The sequence below is a fragment of the Rhincodon typus genome, chromosome 6 (genome assembly GCF_021869965.1).
Source record: "Rhincodon typus isolate 14 chromosome 6, sRhiTyp1.1, whole genome shotgun sequence".
Classification (NCBI taxonomy): Eukaryota; Metazoa; Chordata; class Chondrichthyes; order Orectolobiformes; family Rhincodontidae; genus Rhincodon; species Rhincodon typus.
In genome coordinates, this window is record NC_063337.1 from 6,919,414 (window position 1) to 6,937,715 (window position 18,302).

At 43.8% G+C, this 18,302-nt stretch overlaps 1 protein-coding gene across 6 annotated transcripts in view; it reads right to left on the reverse strand.

Annotated features, from left to right (window-relative positions):
- Nucleotides 1–13,448: 13,448 nt before the first annotated feature.
- Nucleotides 13,449–18,302, reverse strand: part of LOC109939010 (serine/threonine-protein kinase PAK 1-like) — a 193,345-nt gene continuing 188,491 nt past the window's right edge. For 5 of the 6 annotated variants that reach the window (XR_007262270.1, XR_007262272.1, XR_007262274.1 and 2 more), the window contains exons 12-13: nt 17,150–17,346; nt 16,252–16,366 (exon numbers count right to left, since the gene is read on the reverse strand). Coding sequence is in view for 1 of the 6 variants with exons in the window: in XM_048598040.1 (XP_048453997.1) it covers nt 14,437–14,523; nt 16,229–16,366; nt 17,150–17,323 (399 nt within the window). In the remaining 5 variants the exon portion in view is untranslated. Of the gene's footprint in view, nt 14,524–16,228; nt 16,367–17,149; nt 17,347–18,302 lie in introns of those variants that run through there. The other variant, XM_048598040.1, reaches the window with a different exon arrangement.

Here is an 18,302-nt window from a genome sequence, read left to right on the forward strand (position 1 = left end):
TGAGGAAAGGTCACCGGACCCGAAACGTTAACTCTGATTTTTTCTTCTCAGATGCTTCCAGACCTGCTGAGCTTTTCCAGCAACTTCTGTTTGTGTTCCTGATTTACAGCATCCGCAGTGCTTTTGGTATTTATTGGAGCTTCGTTCATTCAGACAAATGAAGACTTGTGTAGATAAGGTCAGTGCAGACTCAATGGCCTCTCCGACTCTGTGACTATTCCATCACATACCTGACTTGTGCCTTGTTGATGGTGAACAGGCTTTGGGGGATTGAAGATGAGTTACTCACCTCTGACCTGCTCTTTTAGCCACTGTATTTATACGACCAGTCCAGTTGAATTTCTGGTCAATGCTTAAAAAATGAATAGCTATACTAGCTAATTAACTGTTCCAATATAGTAACATTCCATAAACACACCCTTGGTCAAGGCAAATTCAGTAAAATAGATTGTCTCACATACAATTCTAGCAGCAGGATGGTGGGGGATTCAGTGATGGTTATGGGGAGATAATTGTTGGATTTGATCAATGCCTAGCATTGGCATGGTGTAACTAATATAGTTCTGTTAGCCCAAACATAGATGATAGGCATAACTTTCAGGACTAAAGAAGTTAAATTTGAATAACATCTTGGTTAGACCATAGGTAAAAAAGAAAGTCTTGCATTTATATACTGTATGTGTTTTTTTGGATTTTATGTCACCCCAGTGTGTTTTACAACCCACACTTAGAGTCTACACTTTGGGAATGCTGTCACTGTAGTATATTATACTTTGCTCTCAAAATCACACTGTGGAATCAGCTCAGATTTTGTTGTATAAGGCAATGGTTCTGAGAAGCTTCAACACACGCACCAACATGTTTGAGAACAGCTTCTCCACTGTCGTTATTAGACTGCTGAAGGGACATCTCTAACTTCCATAATGTTGATCTTGCTACTGTTGATCTTGCTTTGTGCACCTCCTTTGCAGCCAGAACCTTATATGCCTCGCTCTGTCTAAGCACCGCAAGATCTGTATGTCCTTGTTTGTTATGATCTGCCAGTACTGCTCGCAAAGCAAAACTTTTCACTGTACTTAGGTACACGCGACTACAATAAATCACGTCATTGAAAGGGTTAATGTTGGAGACTGCATTAAGCCCTACCAAGGTGATGATGTCATCAGTCTGGGTGAGGAAAATGAAGGGAGTAGCTCTGGATGTTGAAAGAGACAGATGTACCATTGATTGTCTCGCAATATTCTGAGAAACAATGTCTAACTAGTTAACATAACTTATACCAAATTACCAACATGCAATAAACAAAATCTTGTTAAGACAAGTACCTCTTCTTGTTAAGACTCACTTGTGGTTAATCCTGTATCACTGTAAACAGGCCCCAAGACCCAGGCATGGGAAGAGGATTGGTGAACAGTATCCTTCTATAACACAGATTTTGTTGAATACAGGAGTAGGAATAGGCTATTCAGCCCCTTGAGTCTGCTCTGGAAATGTTAATTCATTCATATGGGCTGAGCCAGCATTTATCGCCTATTCCCAGCTTTCCCTTGTGAAGATGGTGGGCAACTGCAGGTGAAGGTGGAGGTTTAGTGAGGGAATTCCGGATTTTGATGCCTAGCAGCTGGATGCATAGCCACAGAAGCCCTCATTACATTTTGGACGTATTTAGATATGCACTTATGATGCCAACGTACACAAGACAATGGGCCAAGTGCTTCTTAGACCCACAATGCCCTTAGGGAGGGAGTTTCAGGATTTTGACCCAGCGACACTGAAGGAACAGTGATATGTTTCCAAGTCAGGATGGTGAACAATAAGTTAAATTCACTCATAAAGACTATGTTTCCCAAGAATTCACCTAGGTCTTGATTTATTTATTCACCCTCCGGCCTAAATGTTATCAATGTCATATCAGCCTCATCAGCACTGTTGCTTGCAGTGTTACTATGACTCATCGCCATGGAAACCATACTTTTATATTTTGATTCCATGTTATTTGGGGGAGGTGGTCACTTGCTGATGGATTTGGTGACTGAATATCTCCACCATCCAATTGCTGATCCTTACGTCAAGGTGATCCTCTCAGACCTGGAAGCGAGTGTTTGAGGAGCACTGCATCTGCTGTGTGAAGACTAACAAACATGAGAACATATGGAAACGGAACGTGAGGAGGCCCCTCGGCCTTTTGAGCCTGCTCTGCCATTCAATATGATCTGATTTTAACATCAGCTGTACTTTCTCATATATCCTCAGGAGTATTTCATCCCCTTTGTCGTCAAGAAGCTATTTACCTCTGTCTTAAAATATTTAAAGATTCTTCATCCTCTCAAGGAAGAAAATTCCAAAGACTCACAACCCTCTCATCTCTGTCTTAAATGGGGGCCCTTATTTTTAACCCCTAGAGTTCAAAGGCTATAAATCACCTTAGCTCTGAACCCCAAGCGTGCTGCTCTGTCTTTTTCCCCTGTTTTTTCACATTTGAGAGAAGGGGAGGCAATGATTGAAGTTTCTGTTGAAACTGCAGACAAAAACACGCACAGAGACACATGCACACACAAACAAACACCAGACAGACACACACACACACACAAACACAGACAGGGACTCACATATACTCATAGGCACACACATGGTCACACAGACACACACCCATGTTCTTCTGTGGCTTTCATTTGCATTCTCTGAGTTGCAGTGTGAAGAAGATTAATGCAAATCAAACCTTACATGATTTATTCAGTGGCACAGAGCTGTGAGTGTGCAGCCAGCACATTGACTGAAGTGGTGTGCTCCCTTATATATAGCTGCTCCACCTCAGTCATGTACAAGTTAAAGGGAAATTTGTTTGTCAAGTCATCATTAGCAACTTCTCCACTGTTTCTGTAATGTTATATAAAAAGCTAAATATAACACAGTGATATGATGGGGAAATCTGGAAGCTCTTGAGCTAGATCCCTGAACAGTACTGTGTTAGTAAGGCCTGGTATCTCATAGATTCAGGTCAGTTCTGGAGCTTTGGGATGAGGGGCCAGGGAGCAGAGGACCTGATGACAGGATTCCAGCCCCAATCTCTCTTCTAGCACTTAGCACCAGTGTAGGTGGGAATACAAGGTATCCCATCCCCAGGGAGCGCCATCACCCCAATAGCTCCACTGAAGGGCTGGCACAGTTGGGAATGTTGTTCCCACAAATAAATTACGCCCCCACCCCCCCAACCTCACCCCACCTTTTCCCACATTGGCAGAAAAAGCACCAACCTGCCCCATGAATGCTTTGATTGTCAGGGGATCGGGTCTAGCCTAAAACAAAAAGTATTTGGGTTTTCAGTTTCAATAGACTCATCTTTTACATGTGCGGGGTGGGGGGGTGCAGGGACTGTCAGCTTAATTCATTCATTCGTTAATTAACTCTGCTTCCTGTCCTCAGATGCTGCCAGGCCTGCTGAGTTTTTCCAGTAATTTGTGTTTTGGTTTGTGAATAATACACGCCTTGTTGACCTAATGTCCAACAGTGTTAAGGCTAATACAGAGAGTGTCTTCAAGGAATATTGTAGAAGAGCACAATTTTTTTTATTATCCTTATGAACCTTATCCGGGGTGTCCTTGGCGATATCCTGGTGACCAGACTTGAATTCCTGAAAATTCTAAAACAAGCCTAAAGTATTGGCAACACAATCCTCAGCACATCATCTGCTGCCTTCCATTTGGTGTCTAACAGGATTTTGACTCAGTGGGTGACCCGGTGGCTCAGTAGTTAGCACACAGCCTCACAGCACCAGGGACCCAGGTTTGATTCCAGCCTTGGGCAACTGTCTGTGTGGAGTTTGCACATTATCCCCGTGTCTGCGTGGGTTTGCTCCGGTTTCCTCCCACAGTCCAAAGAAGTGCAGGCTCGGTGGATTGGCCATGCTAAATTGCCCGTAGTGTTCAGGGGTGTGTGGGTTATAGGGGAATGGGTCTGGGTGGGATGCTGCAAGGGTTGGTGTGGGCTTGTTGGACAGAAGGGCCTGTTTCCATGCCTTAGGGCTTCTATGAGATGCATTTTTGCAGTGGAGGAGCTCAGGAACTGTCAGAATCCAATTTGGATAGACGCAGTCATCCCGAGATGCAAACCAAAACATGAAAGGTTCCTTTCTTTTACACCTGCTCCACAGCCTCGTGACCCAGTTAACAAACACTGAATTGATTAATTTTACTGGGGGACGGCAAATCAAGACTTAGTCCTGGTCCCGCTGCCCTTTCGCTCAAACTGACGTTAACATGTTTCTCATTTTAAGTTGTTGGTTCCTGTCAACACAAAGCTGTGAGTAACTAAGTGACATATGTGCTGGAATAAGCTTTAACATGGGATTTGTGAAGGGGTCAGTGATGGAGTCATAGAGTCCTACAGCACGGAGACAGGCCCTTCGGCCCAACCTGGTCCGTGCCGACCAAAACGTCCATCCACACTAAGCCCATTTCCCTGTACTTGGCCCATATCCTTCTAAACCCTTCCTATCCATGCACTTGTCCCAATGCCTTTTAAATGTTGCTAATGTACCCACCTCACCCACTTCCGCTGGCATCTCATTCCATTTGCATACCACCCTCTGTGTAAAAAAGTTGCCCCTCAGGTTCCCATGTATTCTTTCACCTCTTACCTTAACCTTGTCCTCGATGCCCCAGCCCCGGGAAAAAGACTGAGTGCATTCACCCTATCCATGCCTCTCATGATCTTATACACTTCTGTAAGATTCCCCCCTCAGTCTCCAATGCTGTAAAGAGAAAAGTCCTAGTTTGTCCAATTTCTCCCTATACCTCAGTCAATTCAGTCCCTCAGATGGAGGGGCTGTGGTAAAGTGGCATTTCTATCATCTTGACTAAGCTTTATCTTCCCAGCAGATATTTTCTGATCGACCTGTTCCGAGATGTTAATATAAATGCCTGGAATAGTTGGCACTTGAAACCAGGCCTCCCTGCTTCCTCAACACTATCTGTCCCTACACCTATCTTTGTGACATCTGCACACTTAGCAACAGTGCCCTCAGTTCCTTTGTCCAGATCATTTGATTTGATTTATTTTTGTCACATGTACCAAGATACAGTGGAAAGTGTTACTTTGCCTGCATCCAAACAAATCATATCTTAATTAAGTATATCAGGGTAATAGAGCAGAAAGCGTAATATAGTGTTACAGCTGCAGAGAAAGATCATTAATGCATAATGTGAATAGCTGTCATCCTAACGCTGACTCCTGCAGAACTCCACTAGTTTCCTGAAGGAGGAGGGAAACTCCAAAAGCTTGTGTCTTCAAATAAACCTGCTGGACTATAACCTGGTGTCATGTGATTTTTGACTTTGTCCTGAAAAAGATGCCTTTATCCCTACCCTTCTGTCAGTCAGACACGTCTCTATCCATGCCAGTACCTTACCCCTAACAACACGGGCTCTTGTCGTATTTAGCAGCCTCCTGTGTGGCACCTTGTTAAAGGCCTTCTGGAAACCCAACTAGATTGAAGGGGCAACTTTATCACACAGAGTGTGGTGCGTGTATGGAAGGAGCTGCCAGAGGAAGTGGTGGAGGCTGGTACAATTACAACATTAAAAAGGCATTTGGATGGGTACATGAATAGGAAGGGTTTGAAAGGATATGGGCCAAATGCTGGCAAATGAAACTAGATTAATTTAGGATATCTGGTCGACAAGGGTGAGTTGGACCGAAGGGTCTGTTCCATGCTGTACATCCCTATAACTCTACATTCACTGGCTGTCCTTTGTCTAACTTGCTCATTACCTCCTCAAAAGAATTCTAACCGATTTGTCAGCTATGACCTCTCCTTGATGAAGCCATGCTGACTCTGCCCTATTTTACCATGCACTTCAAAGTACTCCACAATCTCATCCTTAATAATGGACTCTAAAGCCTTACCAATAACTGGGGTCAGGCTAAGCGGTCTGTAATTTCCCATCTTCTGCCTCCCTCCCTTCTTAAACACTGGTGTTACATTAGCCACTTTCCAGCCGTCTGGGACCCTCCCTGACTTCAATGATTCCTGAAAGATCACCATCAATGCCTCCACAATCTTCTCAGGTGTCTCCTTCAGAACTTTGGGGTATGGTCCATCTGGTCCGGTGATTTGACATAGGACATGCATAGTACAGCACAGGAACAAGCCCTTCGGCCAACAACGTTGTCCGAACATGATACCAAATTAAACTAATCCCTTCTGCCTGCCCATGGTCTATATCGCTCCATTCTTTGCTTATTCACGTGTCTACCTATAAGCCCCTTAAGCGCCCCTATCGTATCTGCCTCCACCACTTCCCCTAGCAGCACATTCTAGGCTCCTACCACACTGTGTGAAAAAACTTTCCCTTCACGTATCCTTTGAACTTGCCTCTCTTATTTTAAATGCATGCCCCTAGTATCAGATGTTTCAATTCTGGAAATAAGATTCTGACTGTTCTGATGTAACCACATTCAGACCTTTCAGCTTCCCCAGTACCTTCTCCTTAGTGATGGCCACTACACTCACTTCTGCCCCCAATTCTTCTGAAGTTGTGGTATGTTACTGGTGTCTTCCACCGTGAAGACTGATGCAAAGTACCTATTTGCTCAATACTCTAACGAGAAACCTTTTCCTTTCAGGCATCAAGGAACACAAGCCGCAACAACTCAGATACCCACAACCCTCTAGAACTTTCCTCCCTCCCCTTCCCGTTGACTCCATCCTTTCTTCTAACCAACCTTTTGTCGAGTATTTACTATCACTTCTGACCTTCCGGTCTCTAACGCTGAATGTCCTGAACTTAGCAAAGGTCTTAGTTTCCTCTGTGCCCCAACCTCCATCAATTTCTGGCAAGACATGGTGTTGAACTCTTCCTCCATTGTCTCCATGCTACCTCCACCTGCTACCAACTCTCTCCTTCCACCTGGAACCCTCCCTTTGGTCTTCTAACTACACTCAACCTGTTCATTGAGAACTGTCTTCATGACATTAGTCACCTTAATTTCTCTACCCACTCACCCATTCAAACCTATCTTCCTCTGAACTGACTGCACTCCATGCTCTCAGATCTAACCCTGACTTTGCCATCAAGCCAGCTGATAAGGATGGTGCTGTTATTGTCTAGTGGACTGACGTCTACATTGCAGAGGCTGAGCACCAGCTCTTGGTCACCTCCTCCTATCTCCCCCACACCATGTCCCCACTATCGAGCATCAGGCCATTGTGTACATGACTGTCACCAAACTCATCTCATCTGGAGATCTCCCCCCACACCCTCCCAGCTCATAGCCCCCAACTCCGTACAGCTTGCTTCTACACGGTCTCCAAAATCCACAAACAGGACTGTCCAGGCAGACCCAATGTTTCTGCCTGTTCTTGTCCCACAGAATTGACTTCTTCTTATCCTGATTCAATGTTCTCTCCCCTTGTCCATGTCCTTCCCATTTGCTTCCAAGATTTTTCTGAGTGTTATATCAGTTTCAGAATTGTGCAATCCCTTTTTACGTCCATCGCCCGTCAAGGTGGTATCAGGTCCCTCCACTTCTTCCTAGAAGAATGGCCTGAACTGTCCCATCCACCGCCAGCCTCCTCCACATGGCTGAGTTCATCCTCACTGTGAACAACTTCTCCTCTACCTCCTCCCACCTTCTTCAGGTCAGAGGGGTACCTGCATGGGCCGTCTCTTTGTAGGGTATGTGGAAAATTCCTTGTTCCAGTCCTAGCCAGTCCCTCCCACTACTCTTCCTCCAGTACATCGATGGTATCATCAGTGTTGCTTCCCTCTGTCATCCAGAATTGGAAAAGTTTATCAACTTCACTTCTAGTTTCCACCTAACTCTCACCTTCACCTGGTCCATCCGACTCCTCCCTTCCTCGACACCTGTTTCTATTTCTGGGGATAAGCTAAACAAACAGCTCTGATGAAGAATCACTGGAGTGGAAATATTAATTCTGCTTTCTCTCCACAGCTACTGCCAGGAGTATCTCCAGACTCAGGTGATGTTGAGAAGGAAGAACCTTCATGGTAACCCCAGCCAGCACAGGAATTGAACCCACACTGTTGGCATCACTCTGTACCACAGATTAGCCATCCATCCAACTGAGCTAATCCAGCACAATTAAGGAGAGAACAATTAAAGTACAAACTAAAATGGCTAGAGAAATGAAAACTGGGTGTCAGGGATAGATATAGTTATTTTAAAAGGAGTTAAATTGAACACTTGGTCCTACAGAAAATTAATCTGGGGAATAAAGGAAAATATGGTCTTCACTATAGAGGATACATATAGCAAGTAGGCAGCTCACCACCAACTTCTCAAGGGCAACTAGGGATGGGCAAGAAATGCTGGCCAGCAAGCGACGCCCACATCGCACAAAACGAATAGTAAAAAAAATCCCAGAAATAGCTGTAAAATCAGGAAAAGGTAGGGAGGGAAGAACGCAAAAAAAAAATTATAAATCACCAGTGAAGTGACACTGAGCAAATAGATACGACTGCAAGCTGTCAAGTCCCCTGGTCCTAATAGACTTCATCAAATCATCTCAAAATAGGGGTCAAGTGAGAGAGTTGATCCATTAGTTTTAAATTTACAAAATTCCCTAGATTCCATTCGATCTGAAAATAGTAAACCTTATTCCTTTATTCAAAAAGGGAGGAAGGCAGAAAGCAGGAAATGGCAGGTCAGTTGGATTAACATCTCTAACAGGGAAACTGTTAGAAGCTAATAAAGATGTTATAACGAGGCACAAAAAGGTCCATGGTAATTGGGGATAACAAGGTGTAGAGCTGGATGAACACAGCAGGCCAAGCAGCATCAGAGGAGCAGGAGGAGGGCAGAGTTAACATGAGTTTTTGAAAGTGAAATAATGTTTAACCAATTTATTGGAGTTCTTTGAAGGAATAACACATGCTGTAGATAAAAGGGAACTGGCAAATGTAAGGTACTTAGATTTCCAGAAGGGGTTTGATAAGATGCCACATCAATAGCTATTGTAGATAGGCTAATAGTGCATGGTCACATATTGAAATGGACAGAAGAGTGACTGGCTAACAGGAAACAGGGGGTAGGTGATAGCCTAGCAGTATTATTGCTGGACTATTAGTCCAGAGACCTAGGTAATGTTCTGGTAAACTGGAGTTCAAATCCCAACATGGCAGATGGTAAAGTTTGAATTCAATAACAAAACAAAAAATCTGGAATTAAGAGTCTAATGATGACCATGAAACCATTGTCAATTGTAGGGGAAAAACCCATATGGTTCACTAATACCTTTCAGGGAAGGAAACTGCCATCCTTACTTGGTGTGGCCTACATATGACTTCAGGCCCTTGGTAATGTGGTTGACTCAAAACTGCCCTCTGGGCAATTAGGGATGGACAACAAATTCTGGTCTAGCCAGTGATGCCCACATCCTGTGAATGAGTGAATAAAAAAAAGGCATAAATGGGTCTTTTTCTACTTGGCAAGATTATCACAAGTGATGGGCCACAAAGATCAGTGCTGCAGCCTGAACTTTGTACAATTTGGAGAAGGAAGTGTTGGATAGATTCTTATTAAAGGAGTATCGGGGTAAATGGGAGCATGGAATTCAGAACACACAGATCAGTCCTGACCTTGTCAAAAGGTGGAGCAGGCTTGGAGGCCGAATGGCCAACGTCTCCCAATTGGTAGGAAAATCTGAGAAGGTTCACCAAGTCTTAAGATTAATCCAACTTGGTAGCAGGAAATATGCTGTTCCTTTTCCAATTGGCCATGGCAAAACAGAAACCCTGTATGATATACAAATGAATGGGGGGGGGGGGTAAGGATGGAGGCTGCTGGGCAACTTGAGACAATAGATACTCACCAATAGGCAGGAGGTCATAGACACCCACCCCCAGAGTTGGCATATCTATTACCAATCCCAATAGGCAAAGGTGGTCCTGGTTTAGCATCTGAAGGGTAGGTCCTATGCCAATGAGGCAACCTATCTGTACTGCACTCGGATCCCAATCTCAACCTCTGTGGAACACAAACTTACATTACAGGATGGCAGTGGTTTCAATGAGGTAGCTCATGGCCATTACCTTCTCAAGGGCAATTACAAGTAGGCAATAACTCCCAGCAGAGCCTGCAATGCTCAGCTGCAGAGAAAGAACTTTTCAAAGAAATGAAAACGGAGCTACGAGCTTCCCTGAGACTGGGCCAGGCTGTCATTCACAAGCATGATCACAACATGATCAGGACAGCTTCAGAAAAAGAATAAAATCAGACCAGACAAGGCTGTGCTGTCCAACTCCGCAGGAGAAAAGAAAGGATCGACTGGTTTTGAATAAGCTGAAGCGTATAATTTCTTCAGTTGTGAATCACGAAAAGCTCACTATGACTAACATTTGAAGAACAGTCATTTGAAAAATCACTTGGAAACCAAGGCAACAGGTTCACAAGGCATCGTAATCATCAAATCGAATGTTCAATTTTATTTGGAAACTGCGTACAAAGAGAGGCAGCTGGCATTCTAGAATTGGATTGAACATCTCTCAAAACAATGAGTGTTTAACCCTATGATTTCATATCACCGATCCCATCTTCCTCAGGATCCCCACCTCCCCACATTTAACTTCTCCCTAATAGCTGCTGCATTGTCACTGAAAGGTTTTTACTAATGTGCCCTTGAAAAGGGAATCCATCACCCCCAACCTCAAAAAGGTGGCACCAGACCCAGGTGACCCAATTGACTCAACGCCCTCCCACGTGGGCAGTGCAAGTTATCCCACCATAATCACAAACTGCAAGAAAAGCCTCACCAGCATAGTCTCGGGGCAGCTAGGGATGGGCACTTACCTGCACCCCACTGTTGATTTGTAATGCTCACCAATATACTGGGATACAATACCTCAGCAGTACCATGAGAGAAAAACATTTTTTGGACTTCTTCCATGACTTTTCTTCTTATGTTCCCAAAAGTCAAAGACCATAACCGTCAGGTTAAATCATTTGTAGCCGCAGCCTAAAGATTCTCAAAGTCTGTATCTTTATTCTCAGATGATCACATGTCATCACATCAGCATTACACTATCCCATTCCTTACACCTGGACACAGACTGAAGAGGTTATATTCAAATGTAACAAGATTTGGACAATGTCCTGGTAAGTAACATTGCCTGGTACTTGTGCAGTGCAAATCCAACCATTAGCCCAAACCATTCAATGGGATTATCATTGCCGAGTCCCCCATGATTAACATCATCAGGACACCAATTGTCTAGATGCTGAACTGGCCTAACCATGTAAATGCTAAAACTACAACAGGCTAGGAATACTGCAGTGAGTAACTCATCTCCTCACTCCCCAAAGTCTGTCCATCATCCACAAGGCACAAGTCAGGAGTGTGATGGAACACTCCCCACTTGCCTGGATGAGTGCAGCCCCAACAACACTCCAGAAGTTAAGCACCATCCAGGACAAAGCTGCCCACTTGATTGGCACCACATCCACAAAACATCACCCCCTCCACCACCGATGCTCAGTAACAGCAGTGTGCACTGTATACAAGATGCACTGTAGAAATTCACCAAAGATCCTCAGACAGCACCTTCCAAACCCACGACCACTTCCATTTAGAAGGACAAAGGCAGCAGATACTTGGGAACTGCACCCCCTGCAAATTCCTCTCCAAGCCACTCACCATCCTGACATGGAAATATATCACTTTGTCAAAATCCTGGAACTCTTTTCCTGATAGCATTGTTCACCAAATGCATTATAGGGGAGCAAGGTGGCAGCTCATTTACACCTGTTTCAGGGTAATTAGGGGTGTACCGAACAATGTTGACCAAGCCACAACACCTACATTCCATCAACAAATGAGGAAAAAAAAAGCTGCAGCTCTCTCTTCAACAATGGTAAGCATCTTTCCTTCTTTTCCCCCCAGTTGATCATTCTTGGGATGCGGGCATTACTGGCTGGTAATTATTACCCATTCCCAAGCTAACATATTCCTGCAGAATTGTCTGGCAGGGAATTCCAGGACTTCCTGACCCAGTGACCATGAGTGAACTGCAGATATTGCTGCATATCAGGTGGTTTTTGGGGCTCAGAAAGGATCTGGGAAATGATAATGATGCCATGCATCAGATTTCAATTTGCAACCAGTATGGTGAACTTCAACAGACTTCCCTCCGGCAAACCTCAGATTATGAATGTGGCCCCACCACACCAAAATGCCTTAATTGTAACCATATCACATATCATACAGAAATAAGAATCTAGGGAAGAAGGTGCATATTCAGAATTGAATGATTTTCCATCCATACTATTAAGAGGACATTGCCAAGGTGTTGGAGGAACAAACCAGTGAGGTGACAAAGTCTTGACCACTGACTTTCAACCAAACTTTTCAATTCTAACCATGTGTGATGATACTGTGACTTTAAGAAGTTATTTTGTCCTTTTTGTTGGGAGAGGTTTTAGGGTAGAGGTAGAGGTAATGAGCAGTTATAGTAAACACCTTGAGAGGCCTTGGGTTTTTTTTTAAAAAACCCGGAATAATAGAAACAGCCTGAATGGCTGTGGTCAAGCTCCTACCCACAGAACCGGGATTTTTATCTTTAGCTTTCAGCAGATGCTGTTGGGGTCCTGAAGAAGTGAAAGCTATTCTTTCCCTCTCTTGGTCACAGCCACAAGCTGGGATTTCTCTGTCTCACATGCAACCCCAGTAGCAGACCATCTGTTTTCTGAATTTCCTTTTGCCAAGGGTGTGTTTATGGGATGTCACTATACTGGAACAGTTAACTAGTAATCGTTACTGTATCTAGTATTCTGTTAAGCTTTCCAACAGAGTTAAGTCATTTCAATTCCATCTTCCTTTTGTGGTACTTTAACTGTAGTGGATGAATAAAGAATGTGTTACTTTCAATCCAATAGTTTGGCCAATCGAATTGCATCTGGAACTCAACACTTTACATTTACCTTTAAAATAAGAAAAAAAATTAGGGTCTAAACCATCTTCTGAATATTTTGAGGAGGTTTGGTCTGGTCCACAACACATCAGTTAGTGAAAAACTGTGACAAAGCCTCAGATCGAGAGGGGGACATTGAGGGAGAGTTTCATAATGCCTGTAAAAATGTAACAGACCACAGGCAGCCATTGATCTCATCATGCATCTGCTGGAAAAGCGATCCAGTTAACTCCATTCTTTGGCCTTTCCTTAGACGGTCTGCACTTCTTTTTCTTCTTCGTGTAATTATACAATCCCCTATTGAAAATCTTTATCGAATCTGTTGCTACAACCCTCTCAAGGCAGTATGATCACATTAGCATCTGAATTAAAAAGGAATTTAATTTCAGCCCTTGCGTCAAAGTGCAATGAGATGTCCAAAGCTTCCCACCAAATTAAAATGCTCACCGAATGGTGCTACCATTCTTGTGTAAATCATTGCACCCCAAGTCACTCTTCCCAAACAGAAAAACAATTTCAGAATTATTATAACACACCCTTTTATTTCTTTATCCCCCAGGAATTAAAATTCCATAGTTTTGTACACTATAGACATTTTCAAAATTTAGCAGCATGAAAGTCGCTCAAGGCAGATGTATGGCACCACTTTTCTTGGGGTCGTAGTGTTCAGAAAACTGGTACAAACAAATATTTAATGGGGAAGGGAGGCACGCACAAAAGAAAAACAAACTACATGTCAGACTGCACTGAGTGCTTTGAAACTACAGTCTCGATCACTACGCCATGTACATAATTAATAAACAGCCTGTCATACATTCTCGGTGATTTCAGAATAGCCTTGAACCAAAGCCAGCGAAGCAACTGATAAATCAAAGTGATTGATGCCGAAAGAGAGGGAGAAAAGCAAAACCTATTCACGAGCGTGACGGGGCGAGGAACAAACAAAACAAAAAAAAAACAAAAGCATTTTGCTGTTGACACACGTCGAGAAACCATGCTTCGAAAACGTACAAAAAAACACCCAGCAGCTAGTACCTCCCATTTTGTTGGGTGCAAGTCAACAGTTTATTGTTCAGATGGAATAATTCACAGGCTCCTCTCTCTGTCACAACCAGCACCCCACCCAATTATCCAACATTACAATCTGAAAGGCTGCAATGTACTAAGCGTAATGCACTATTATCCAACACTTTAGAGAGATCACTACATCCGTTTCAGACAAGAGAGGAATTTCACCCATGTGTTAACTGTTGTGCATTAGAGTGCACAACAGAGATACAACCCAACAGTGCTCTCTCTCTCTCTCCCCCTCCCCTCAGTTCACACCCAGCCCATCCACCTCCCACCCCCTTTCCTGGAATTTGGCTATGAAAAGGGTTGAAGTGGAGGAGCTCTGGGTCAGGAATGGTTGCATTGTAGGGTTCAGGAATGGTTCAGTCGTGGAGAGCGGGCCGCTCCGGTTTGCAAATCGAGATGGACAATGGGGCCCTCTGCTTGATCCCCCGTGGCTTTAACGATTGTTCTTGGCTGCATCCTTTGCGGCAATGATCAGTGGGGTCAGGCTGGACAATGGCTTTGCTAGCTTCAGGAACTGGTGCTGTTGGTAGAAGAGAATAAAAAGGAAAAAAATAATTAATCAAATGCGATTCTTTTCCTAAAGCACAATGGAAGTGGTTTGCCTGTCTATTTTTAATATGCAAAGCCTCCTGCGCAATCTCTAACTCAAACTACAAGAAGCCGTGACTGAGTTGAAGCACCTTTCCCTCTGAATCCTACAGTTATCGGTTTATGAACATTAACAACCAGGAGCAGCAGTAGGCAATTGAGCACTCTTGAGTCTGCTTTACCATTTAAATATGATCATGGCTGATCTCATCTTGGCCTCAACACCACTTTCCTGCCTGCTCTCCATAACCTTTTAACCTTTCACTAATTAAAAATCTGTCTGTCTCCTCTTTAAATTTATTCAGTGCCCTGGCAACCACCACACTCTGGGCAAATGAATGCCACGGATCCATGACCCCTTGAGAGAAAAAAAAATTCTTCCTCATCTGTTTTAATTTGCTACCCCATAACCAAAAGCCAAACCCACAAGGGGAAACACATGCTCTACGTATACTTTGTCAATCCCCTTTAGCATCTTAAAAACCTAAGTCCCACTCCAAAGACTAAAGCACAAAATTCAGGCCCACATTTCTAACACAGTACCGAGGGACTGCTGCACTATTGGAGTTGAAATCTTTTGGATGAGGTATTAAACCAAGAAACTGTCTGCCCAGAGATAGCAAGAACAGCCGATGCTGGAGTCAGAGATAACACAGTGTGGAGCTGGAGGAACACAGCATGCCAGGCAGCATCAGAGCGGCAGGAAAGCTGACGTTTTTGGTCGGGGCCCTTCTTTGGAAAGAAGTGTCAACTTTCCTGCTCCTCTGATGCTGCCTGGCCTACTCTGTTCCTCCAGCTCCACACTGTTATCTTAACCTGCCTGCCCTCTCGGGCAGGCTGAAAAGACTCATATTGCTATTCGTGGAACAGAAAAGGGGAGTTCGCCCTGTTGCCCTGGCTGATTTTTACTACTTTTATTGTGGATTTTTGGGTAAGCTTACTGTGTGCAAATTCCTATGCTACAACTAACTGTACTTCAAGAGTAGATGAGGAGGTTTTATTGGCTGAATGGCTGGTTTGCAATACAGAGTGACACCGACAGCATGGGTTCAATTCCCACACTGGCTGAGGTTACCACAAAGGACTCTCCTTCTCAAGCTCTCCCCTCACCAGAGGCCTGGTGACTGCTGGTTAAACCACCACCAATTGTCTCCCATTAATGAGAGCGCAGCCCTATGGCCCAGTAGGACTATGGTAACTTTACTTTTAACTACAAAAGTAAATTAACAAAGCTGTTCTGAGCATAAAAAGTTCTGCATCGACACAAGGCGTGCTCAGTTCTCATTTTAAGATGCGTTTTGGATTCCACTTCTGCAGTTAATAGCTTTTCTGTATCTATCCAACCAAACTTCTTTGACTTTACACAACTCAATTAGATAACCGCTCAGTTTTCTAAAGATAATCCAAGCTCATGCAACTCATCCTCAATGTTACTCTTTAAGCTGCAGTAACAAGCTTACAGTACAGTAGGGCATTTGGTCTATCATTTTTCTACTAGCTGTTTAAAGGGCCATCCAATTAACCTCTGATAAACTGTAGTGCTCATTTGAAATTTGGCATTCTTGTATTTGTCCTGATTAGAGCGAAACTCAGAATGTTCTGTAACAGACCACCACTAACATTAAGACCTAACTAACCTGAAGCAACTCCTTGGAGGAACCTCTCTTCTCCACATCCATCTCCAAGCAACGGTTCAGGAAATCCCTGAATACAGACGACAGCCTCTCGGGATTTTGTAGCTCTGGAGTGCCGTTTGTTGCTATCAGATACAATGCCTAGTGAAGTGAAATGACCAAAAAAGTACAATTAATACGTGACATAAACAGAAAACAAAAACTCGACTATAGTTGACTTTCTGTCCCACTTGAAGCTGTTGCCAAAAATTTCTTTTCATGATTTATGCAATTCTAAGCTGCTGAGCCATGACATTGAATGGGTTGGGGAAGGTACACTTAGAACACAACAAATGCCACAATTTGCTGTGAAAACTGATAAATGTCTGGAATGGATAAAAAGTGTATTCACTGAAAAACTTGATTGGAAAAAGTACGAGACTACAAATAAATTAGGCCCCAACGTATATCCTTAGCCAGCCCCCATAAGAAATGGAGGTGTGGGTGGCTGAGAGGTGAATGTGTGCGTGTGTTGAGTGAGTGTGTGTGTGAGTGTGCATGTGTTGCGAGGGTGTGTGCGCATGGTCCACTATGATCGGACTAGTTGCAAATTTAAACTCGACTCAGCATAACAGCTCCCCTTCCCTCCTGCCAAAAAGACTGATGAGTCATTATGTAGGCTTCGATGGTATCACCATGGGCTCAGCCATTGATTTCTGGCCAGCCAAGTTCCTACTGCTTGTCGCTCAACAGGATACCAATCCCACTAGGTCTGGGCAGGAGTTGAAGTCTGAATATACACCAGGAGGCCTCAGAGTCGAAACCTAGCCCCTACATCAGATATATCAGGAAGCTGCTCATGAAATTAGGTCTTTCAGACTAGTTGGAATTCTGAAATACAATAATGTTTTGAATCAAGCAAATTAAGGAAACACAGAATCTTACCCGGAGGGGGTTCTCATTAAGGTATGGAGGCTCCCCCTCAATCATTTCAATCGCCATGATTCCTAACGACCAAATGTCTACTTTGGGGCCGTACGCTTTTCGCGTGACCACTTCAGGGGCCATCCAGTATGGTGTCCCCACCATTGTGCTGCGTTTACTCTGCTCTGGTGTAATCTGAGCGCAGAAGCCAAAGTCGGCTGAGGGAAAGAAAATGAGAACGAGAGATTAGTGTCAGGTTACTCAATACCAATGCCACTGGCACGATGAGTGTATGAAAAGATGGAAAGGAAAAGGGCAGCTGCTTCACCAAGTCTGCTGTGTTAACAATAGCTGAAGCATCGTGACTAGACATTTCTTACATTTGCTTCCTCCCCCAGCCACACAACAAAAACAGAATCATACAGCACAGCAACAGACTCTTCAGTCCAACTCGACCAGATATCCAATCTGACCTAGTCCCATTTCGGCCATATCCCTCTAACCGCTTCCAGTTCACGTAACCTTTTAAATGTTGTAATTGTACCATCCTCCACCACTTCCTCTGGCAGCTCGTTCCATACACGTACCACTCTCTGCATGAAAAAAATTACCCCTCAGGTCCTTTTTAAAATCTTTCCCCTCTCACCTTAAGCCCTCTAGTTTTGGACTCGCCCTCCCTAGGAAAAAGACCATAGCTATTCACCAATGGGCTGAAACATTTAGGGAAAGACTGCAGTCAGGTCAGCTCTATGATATTTTTAGGTTTAGCCAGTGTAGAAGGGATCAATCAGGTCAGAGGATCTCCCTATGGACCTGCTCCAGGGCCTGGCTAAAGCAGCAGGTTGTGGAGGAGATATTAATTCCCAAATTCCATGCTTCATGTCCATCTGTCCTGAGTGATGGAGCGCACCCACTGGTACGCTCAAAGATTTTGGAGAGATGGGCACCATGGGAACTGGAGTGTACTGTCTCCTCCAACTCCAATTTAGTTTAGTTCCTCATTTGTTTCCTCATTTTTTTAATTTTTATTTTTACACTGTGGGAAATAGCTGTAATTAGATGACCAGTAATTGGTTGAATTGGTCATAAATTTTTTTTTAAAAAGAAAGAATTTACCTGGAGAATAGGAATGCGCCCAATGGCTCAAACCATATCAGGCAAAGCATTAGGTGTA